We start from the raw sequence: 10389 nt of genomic DNA, 5'->3' as shown, positions 1-10389 counted from the left end.
AAGAACCAATCAGATGTGTTCACAGTTGCTCATTGGCCACGAGATGTAGAAAGCGGTTCGTCCGGTACGAGGGAAACGCAAGACAATCGAAACGAATAAATTGTGCTGCCAAGTCGAGCATTCGGCTAGATTGTCGCACCATTGGCTCGGCCAGGGGCCAATGGGAACGCACGCGAGATGGTGATTCGCGGCGAGCTGTGTAAAAAAGTTGAATCCTAGAAAAAAGTTGACTACCTTCGTTGACGGCACGGTGGCTATCAATAATCTGCAAAAGGAACGATTCGAGCATCACCCAATCTCGTTCGTTTTCCATTCCCGGAGCCGTACCAATCCCACAGATCTACACAATGTCAGGCAGAGGCAAAGGAGGCAAAGCAAAAGCCAAGTCCTTTTATCAACAAACAATGCAGTTTGAAATTCCTTCTTCAACGATACCAAAAACATATGTTCAAAAATTGGATGATACAATCTCAGCCATTAAAACGTAGTAGGAAAATATGATTTTTCATCATAACGCGGTCACATAATCATAAAGCGGTCACCAATGTTCACGTTGACGCCCATGAATGAATGAATAATATGTACCTACAAAGTTTGTTTTATCAACAAACAATGCAGTTTGAAATTCCTTCTTCAACGATACCAAAAACATATGTTCAAAAATTGGATGATACAATCTCAGCCATTAAAACGTAGTAGGAAAATATGATTTTTCATCATAACGCGGTCACATAATCATAAAGCGGTCACCAATGTTCACGTTGACGCCCATGAATGAATGAATAATATGTACCTACAAAGTTTGTTTTATCAACAAACAATGCAGTTTGAAATTCCTTCTTCAACGATACCAAAAACATATGTTCAAAAATTGGATGATACAATCTCAGCCATTAAAACGTAGTAGGAAAATATGATTTTTCATCATAACGCGGTCACATAATCATAAAGCGGTCACCAATGTTCACGTTGACGCCCATGAATGAATGAATAATATGTACCTACAAAGTTTGTTTTATCAACAAACAATGCAGTTTGAAATTCCTTCTTCAACGATACCAAAAACATATGTTCAAAAATTGGATGATACAATCTCAGCCATTAAAACGTAGTAGGAAAATATGATTTTTCATCATAACGCGGTCACATAATCATAAAGCGGTCACCAATGTTCACGTTGACGCCCATGAATGAATGAATAATATGTACCTACAAAGTTTGTTTTATCAACAAACAATGCAGTTTGAAATTCCTTCTTCAACGATACCAAAAACATATGTTCAAAAATTGGATGATACAATCTCAGCCATTAAAACGTAGTAGGAAAATATGATTTTTCATCATAACGCGGTCACATAATCATAAAGCGGTCACCAATGTTCACGTTGACGCCCATGAATGAATGAATAATATGTACCTACAAAGTTTGTTTTATCAACAAACAATGCAGTTTGAAATTCCTTCTTCAACGATACCAAAAACATATGTTCAAAAATTGGATGATACAATCTCAGCCATTAAAACGTAGTAGGAAAATATGATTTTTCATCATAACGCGGTCACATAATCATAAAGCGGTCACCAATGTTCACGTTGACGCCCATGAATGAATGAATAATATGTACCTACAAAGTTTGTTTTATCAACAAACAATGCAGTTTGAAATTCCTTCTTCAACGATACCAAAAACATATGTTCAAAAATTGGATGATACAATCTCAGCCATTAAAACGTAGTAGGAAAATATGATTTTTCATCATAACGCGGTCACATAATCATAAAGCGGTCACCAATGTTCACGTTGACGCCCATGAATGAATGAATAATATGTACCTACAAAGTTTGTTTTATCAACAAACAATGCAGTTTGAAATTCCTTCTTCAACGATACCAAAAACATATGTTCAAAAATTGGATGATACAATCTCAGCCATTAAAACGTAGTAGGAAAATATGATTTTTCATCATAACGCGGTCACATAATCATAAAGCGGTCACCAATGTTCACGTTGACGCCCATGAATGAATGAATAATATGTACCTACAAAGTTTGTTTTATCAACAAACAATGCAGTTTGAAATTCCTTCTTCAACGATACCAAAAACATATGTTCAAAAATTGGATGATACAATCTCAGCCATTAAAACGTAGTAGGAAAATATGATTTTTCATCATAACGCGGTCACATAATCATAAAGCGGTCACCAATGTTCACGTTGACGCCCATGAATGAATGAATAATATGTACCTACAAAGTTTGTTTTATCAACAAACAATGCAGTTTGAAATTCCTTCTTCAACGATACCAAAAACATATGTTCAAAAATTGGATGATACAATCTCAGCCATTAAAACGTAGTAGGAAAATATGATTTTTCATCATAACGCGGTCACATAATCATAAAGCGGTCACCAATGTTCACGTTGACGCCCATGAATGAATGAATAATATGTACCTACAAAGTTTGTTTTATCAACAAACAATGCAGTTTGAAATTCCTTCTTCAACGATACCAAAAACATATGTTCAAAAATTGGATGATACAATCTCAGCCATTAAAACGTAGTAGGAAAATATGATTTTTCATCATAACGCGGTCACATAATCATAAAGCGGTCACCAATGTTCACGTTGACGCCCATGAATGAATGAATAATATGTACCTACAAAGTTTGTTTTATCAACAAACAATGCAGTTTGAAATTCCTTCTTCAACGATACCAAAAACATATGTTCAAAAATTGGATGATACAATCTCAGCCATTAAAACGTAGTAGGAAAATATGATTTTTCATCATAACGCGGTCACATAATCATAAAGCGGTCACCAATGTTCACGTTGACGCCCATGAATGAATGAATAATATGTACCTACAAAGTTTGTTTTATCAACAAACAATGCAGTTTGAAATTCCTTCTTCAACGATACCAAAAACATATGTTCAAAAATTGGATGATACAATCTCAGCCATTAAAACGTAGTAGGAAAATATGATTTTTCATCATAACGCGGTCACATAATCATAAAGCGGTCACCAATGTTCACGTTGACGCCCATGAATGAATGAATAATATGTACCTACAAAGTTTGTTTTATCAACAAACAATGCAGTTTGAAATTCCTTCTTCAACGATACCAAAAACATATGTTCAAAAATTGGATGATACAATCTCAGCCATTAAAACGTAGTAGGAAAATATGATTTTTCATCATAACGCGGTCACATAATCATAAAGCGGTCACCAATGTTCACGTTGACGCCCATGAATGAATGAATAATATGTACCTACAAAGTTTGTTTTATCAACAAACAATGCAGTTTGAAATTCCTTCTTCAACGATACCAAAAACATATGTTCAAAAATTGGATGATACAATCTCAGCCATTAAAACGTAGTAGGAAAATATGATTTTTCATCATAACGCGGTCACATAATCATAAAGCGGTCACCAATGTTCACGTTGACGCCCATGAATGAATGAATAATATGTACCTACAAAGTTTGTTTTATCAACAAACAATGCAGTTTGAAATTCCTTCTTCAACGATACCAAAAACATATGTTCAAAAATTGGATGATACAATCTCAGCCATTAAAACGTAGTAGGAAAATATGATTTTTCATCATAACGCGGTCACATAATCATAAAGCGGTCACCAATGTTCACGTTGACGCCCATGAATGAATGAATAATATGTACCTACAAAGTTTGTTTTATCAACAAACAATGCAGTTTGAAATTCCTTCTTCAACGATACCAAAAACATATGTTCAAAAATTGGATGATACAATCTCAGCCATTAAAACGTAGTAGGAAAATATGATTTTTCATCATAACGCGGTCACATAATCATAAAGCGGTCACCAATGTTCACGTTGACGCCCATGAATGAATGAATAATATGTACCTACAAAGTTTGTTTTATCAACAAACAATGCAGTTTGAAATTCCTTCTTCAACGATACCAAAAACATATGTTCAAAAATTGGATGATACAATCTCAGCCATTAAAACGTAGTAGGAAAATATGATTTTTCATCATAACGCGGTCACATAATCATAAAGCGGTCACCAATGTTCACGTTGACGCCCATGAATGAATGAATAATATGTACCTACAAAGTTTGTTTTATCAACAAACAATGCAGTTTGAAATTCCTTCTTCAACGATACCAAAAACATATGTTCAAAAATTGGATGATACAATCTCAGCCATTAAAACGTAGTAGGAAAATATGATTTTTCATCATAACGCGGTCACATAATCATAAAGCGGTCACCAATGTTCACGTTGACGCCCATGAATGAATGAATAATATGTACCTACAAAGTTTGTTTTATCAACAAACAATGCAGTTTGAAATTCCTTCTTCAACGATACCAAAAACATATGTTCAAAAATTGGATGATACAATCTCAGCCATTAAAACGTAGTAGGAAAATATGATTTTTCATCATAACGCGGTCACATAATCATAAAGCGGTCACCAATGTTCACGTTGACGCCCATGAATGAATGAATAATATGTACCTACAAAGTTTGTTTTATCAACAAACAATGCAGTTTGAAATTCCTTCTTCAACGATACCAAAAACATATGTTCAAAAATTGGATGATACAATCTCAGCCATTAAAACGTAGTAGGAAAATATGATTTTTCATCATAACGCGGTCACATAATCATAAAGCGGTCACCAATGTTCACGTTGACGCCCATGAATGAATGAATAATATGTACCTACAAAGTTTGTTTTATCAACAAACAATGCAGTTTGAAATTCCTTCTTCAACGATACCAAAAACATATGTTCAAAAATTGGATGATACAATCTCAGCCATTAAAACGTAGTAGGAAAATATGATTTTTCATCATAACGCGGTCACATAATCATAAAGCGGTCACCAATGTTCACGTTGACGCCCATGAATGAATGAATAATATGTACCTACAAAGTTTGTTTTATCAACAAACAATGCAGTTTGAAATTCCTTCTTCAACGATACCAAAAACATATGTTCAAAAATTGGATGATACAATCTCAGCCATTAAAACGTAGTAGGAAAATATGATTTTTCATCATAACGCGGTCACATAATCATAAAGCGGTCACCAATGTTCACGTTGACGCCCATGAATGAATGAATAATATGTACCTACAAAGTTTGTTTTATCAACAAACAATGCAGTTTGAAATTCCTTCTTCAACGATACCAAAAACATATGTTCAAAAATTGGATGATACAATCTCAGCCATTAAAACGTAGTAGGAAAATATGATTTTTCATCATAACGCGGTCACATAATCATAAAGCGGTCACCAATGTTCACGTTGACGCCCATGAATGAATGAATAATATGTACCTACAAAGTTTGTTTTATCAACAAACAATGCAGTTTGAAATTCCTTCTTCAACGATACCAAAAACATATGTTCAAAAATTGGATGATACAATCTCAGCCATTAAAACGTAGTAGGAAAATATGATTTTTCATCATAACGCGGTCACATAATCATAAAGCGGTCACCAATGTTCACGTTGACGCCCATGAATGAATGAATAATATGTACCTACAAAGTTTGTTTTATCAACAAACAATGCAGTTTGAAATTCCTTCTTCAACGATACCAAAAACATATGTTCAAAAATTGGATGATACAATCTCAGCCATTAAAACGTAGTAGGAAAATATGATTTTTCATCATAACGCGGTCACATAATCATAAAGCGGTCACCAATGTTCACGTTGACGCCCATGAATGAATGAATAATATGTACCTACAAAGTTTGTTTTATCAACAAACAATGCAGTTTGAAATTCCTTCTTCAACGATACCAAAAACATATGTTCAAAAATTGGATGATACAATCTCAGCCATTAAAACGTAGTAGGAAAATATGATTTTTCATCATAACGCGGTCACATAATCATAAAGCGGTCACCAATGTTCACGTTGACGCCCATGAATGAATGAATAATATGTACCTACAAAGTTTGTTTTATCAACAAACAATGCAGTTTGAAATTCCTTCTTCAACGATACCAAAAACATATGTTCAAAAATTGGATGATACAATCTCAGCCATTAAAACGTAGTAGGAAAATATGATTTTTCATCATAACGCGGTCACATAATCATAAAGCGGTCACCAATGTTCACGTTGACGCCCATGAATGAATGAATAATATGTACCTACAAAGTTTGTTTTATCAACAAACAATGCAGTTTGAAATTCCTTCTTCAACGATACCAAAAACATATGTTCAAAAATTGGATGATACAATCTCAGCCATTAAAACGTAGTAGGAAAATATGATTTTTCATCATAACGCGGTCACATAATCATAAAGCGGTCACCAATGTTCACGTTGACGCCCATGAATGAATGAATAATATGTACCTACAAAGTTTGTTTTATCAACAAACAATGCAGTTTGAAATTCCTTCTTCAACGATACCAAAAACATATGTTCAAAAATTGGATGATACAATCTCAGCCATTAAAACGTAGTAGGAAAATATGATTTTTCATCATAACGCGGTCACATAATCATAAAGCGGTCACCAATGTTCACGTTGACGCCCATGAATGAATGAATAATATGTACCTACAAAGTTTGTTTTATCAACAAACAATGCAGTTTGAAATTCCTTCTTCAACGATACCAAAAACATATGTTCAAAAATTGGATGATACAATCTCAGCCATTAAAACGTAGTAGGAAAATATGATTTTTCATCATAACGCGGTCACATAATCATAAAGCGGTCACCAATGTTCACGTTGACGCCCATGAATGAATGAATAATATGTACCTACAAAGTTTGTTTTATCAACAAACAATGCAGTTTGAAATTCCTTCTTCAACGATACCAAAAACATATGTTCAAAAATTGGATGATACAATCTCAGCCATTAAAACGTAGTAGGAAAATATGATTTTTCATCATAACGCGGTCACATAATCATAAAGCGGTCACCAATGTTCACGTTGACGCCCATGAATGAATGAATAATATGTACCTACAAAGTTTGTTTTATCAACAAACAATGCAGTTTGAAATTCCTTCTTCAACGATACCAAAAACATATGTTCAAAAATTGGATGATACAATCTCAGCCATTAAAACGTAGTAGGAAAATATGATTTTTCATCATAACGCGGTCACATAATCATAAAGCGGTCACCAATGTTCACGTTGACGCCCATGAATGAATGAATAATATGTACCTACAAAGTTTGTTTTATCAACAAACAATGCAGTTTGAAATTCCTTCTTCAACGATACCAAAAACATATGTTCAAAAATTGGATGATACAATCTCAGCCATTAAAACGTAGTAGGAAAATATGATTTTTCATCATAACGCGGTCACATAATCATAAAGCGGTCACCAATGTTCACGTTGACGCCCATGAATGAATGAATAATATGTACCTACAAAGTTTGTTTTATCAACAAACAATGCAGTTTGAAATTCCTTCTTCAACGATACCAAAAACATATGTTCAAAAATTGGATGATACAATCTCAGCCATTAAAACGTAGTAGGAAAATATGATTTTTCATCATAACGCGGTCACATAATCATAAAGCGGTCACCAATGTTCACGTTGACGCCCATGAATGAATGAATAATATGTACCTACAAAGTTTGTTTTATCAACAAACAATGCAGTTTGAAATTCCTTCTTCAACGATACCAAAAACATATGTTCAAAAATTGGATGATACAATCTCAGCCATTAAAACGTAGTAGGAAAATATGATTTTTCATCATAACGCGGTCACATAATCATAAAGCGGTCACCAATGTTCACGTTGACGCCCATGAATGAATGAATAATATGTACCTACAAAGTTTGTTTTATCAACAAACAATGCAGTTTGAAATTCCTTCTTCAACGATACCAAAAACATATGTTCAAAAATTGGATGATACAATCTCAGCCATTAAAACGTAGTAGGAAAATATGATTTTTCATCATAACGCGGTCACATAATCATAAAGCGGTCACCAATGTTCACGTTGACGCCCATGAATGAATGAATAATATGTACCTACAAAGTTTGTTTTATCAACAAACAATGCAGTTTGAAATTCCTTCTTCAACGATACCAAAAACATATGTTCAAAAATTGGATGATACAATCTCAGCCATTAAAACGTAGTAGGAAAATATGATTTTTCATCATAACGCGGTCACATAATCATAAAGCGGTCACCAATGTTCACGTTGACGCCCATGAATGAATGAATAATATGTAGGTACCTACAAAGTTTGTTTTATCAACAAACAATGCAGTTTGAAATTCCTTCTTCAACGATACCAAAAACATATGTTCAAAAATTGGATGATACAATCTCAGCCATTAAAACGTAGTAGGAAAATATGATTTTTCATCATAACGCGGTCACATAATCATAAAGCGGTCACCAATGTTCACGTTGACGCCCATGAATGAATGAATAATATGTAGGTACCTACAAAGTTTGTTTTATCAACAAACAATGCAGTTTGAAATTCCTTCTTCAACGATACCAAAAACATATGTTCAAAAATTGGATGATACAATCTCAGCCATTAAAACGTAGTAGGAAAATATGATTTTTCATCATAACCTTAGGGGTTCAGTAACACCCCATTTTTTCTTGCTCTCAAGTCAGACTGAAACAAAATTCGGCCAATCAGATGTGTGGAATGAAATTGATGCTTCAAGGCTACTTGAAGTTGCTACTGCTCTGGGACGGTTTTATTTCGATGCCCCATATTATCATCTTTTTTTTTTAAAAAAAAAAGAGGATTAACAGAGGAAACTGTAACTGCTAGGGTCTTATCGTCCCGAAATTGAAGAGAGAAGGAAGACAGGATAGGAGGAAAGCCAGCCGTTCCGAGAACGAAGATTATCCCATCAGGATAAAATCCGGCCCGGGCGGGAACCGAACCCGCGGCCTAGCGCTTACAAGGCAGACGCGCCACCAACCAAGCTAACTAGGCTGGCTATCATCTATTTTAATGATATAAGTTTAATAACTTTTTTTCTTTTTTAGGTTAGTTAGCAAAGTTAGTAACAATACCCACACAACAGACAACACTTTGTTTTTTTCCAGAACATTAAGGCAAATACATTTTTTTGGTGGCCCTGAAAAGGGCCGTTTTAAGGAGAAGGTAGAGAGATGAGAAGATTCTTAGGCGCGTTCTCCACGGATTCGGCGGGCCAGTTGGATGTCCTTGGGCATGATGGTCACTCGCTTGGCGTGGATGGCGCACAGGTTCGTGTCCTCGAACAGACCCACCAGGTAGGCCTCGCTAGCCTCCTGCAGGGCCATCACGGCCGAGCTCTGGAAGCGCAGGTCGGTCTTGAAGTCCTGGGCGATCTCACGCACCAGACGCTGGAACGGCAGCTTGCGGATCAGCAGCTCGGTGCTCTTCTGGTAGCGACGGATCTCACGGAGAGCCACCGTGCCGGGACGGTAACGGTGGGGCTTCTTCACGCCGCCGGTGGCCGGCGCGCTCTTGCGGGCTGCCTTCGTCGCCAACTGCTTCCGCGGGGCCTTGCCTCCGGTCGACTTGCGAGCGGTCTGCTTCGTACGGGCCATGGTGCTTCAAATTTGCTTGTCAAAGAGAGAGACGGAAAGATTTCGAATGACACAAAAGCCCCAAACACAGACTCAAGATAAGCAGCGTGCCGCCAGCAGAGAGGTGCAAACGTTTCACCGCTCGTCGAGAGAGCAATACGAAAGAACCAATCAGATGTGTTCACAGTTGCTCATTGGCCACGAGATGTAGAAAGCGGTTCGTCCGGTACGAGGGAAACGGGCAACACAATCGAAACGAATTGTGCTGCCAAGTCGAGCATTCGGTTAGATTGTCGCACCATTGGCTCGGCCAGGGACCAATGGGAACGCACGCGAGATGGTGATTCGCGGCGAGCTGTGTAAAAAAGTTGAATCCTAGAAAAAAGTTGACTACCTTCGTTGACGGCACGGTGGCTATCAATAGTCTGCAAAAGGAACGATTCGAGCATCACCCAATCTCGTTCGTTTTCGATTCCCGGAGCCGTACCAATCCCACAGATCTACACAATGTCAGGCAGAGGCAAAGGAGGCAAAGCAAAAGCCAAGTCCAAGACTCGCTCGTCCCGTGCCGGACTCCAGTTCCCCGTCGGAAGAATCCACCGTCTCCTGCGCAAGGGCAACTACGCCGAGCGCGTCGGAGCCGGCGCTCCCGTCTACTTGGCCGCCGTCATGGAGTATCTGGCCGCTGAAGTTCTCGAGTTGGCCGGCAACGCCGCACGTGACAACAAGAAGACCCGTATCATCCCCCGTCACCTGCAGCTGGCCATCCGCAACGACGAAGAGCTGAACAAGCTCCT

At 37.1% G+C, this 10389-nt stretch overlaps 2 protein-coding genes across 2 annotated transcripts; one reads left to right on the top strand and one right to left on the bottom strand.

The window, feature by feature from the left end:
- Positions 1 to 9200: 9200 nt before the first annotated feature.
- On the bottom strand, positions 9201 to 9670 carry LOC103523988 (histone H3). The gene has a single exon (XM_017449384.2). The coding sequence runs from the start codon at positions 9611 to 9613 to the stop codon at positions 9203 to 9205; it is 411 nt and encodes a 136-aa protein (XP_017304873.1). The 5' UTR covers positions 9614 to 9670; the 3' UTR covers positions 9201 to 9202.
- A 333-nt stretch (positions 9671 to 10003) lies between these two features.
- LOC103523987 (histone H2A) lies at positions 10004 to 10383 on the top strand (the record flags this gene model as incomplete). Its single annotated transcript, XM_008488996.2, has 1 exon — positions 10004 to 10383. A coding segment is annotated over exon 1 (284 nt), but the record flags the coding sequence as incomplete, so codon positions are not given.
- Positions 10384 to 10389: the final 6 nt, after the last annotated feature.

Source organism: Diaphorina citri, unplaced genomic scaffold (assembly GCF_000475195.1).
Source record: "Diaphorina citri unplaced genomic scaffold, Diaci psyllid genome assembly version 1.1 scaffold70504, whole genome shotgun sequence".
In the NCBI taxonomy this organism is placed as follows: domain Eukaryota; kingdom Metazoa; phylum Arthropoda; class Insecta; order Hemiptera; family Psyllidae; genus Diaphorina; species Diaphorina citri.
The sequence above is the reverse complement of the archived record's forward strand: the minus strand, read 5'-3'. Positions and strand labels throughout refer to the sequence as shown.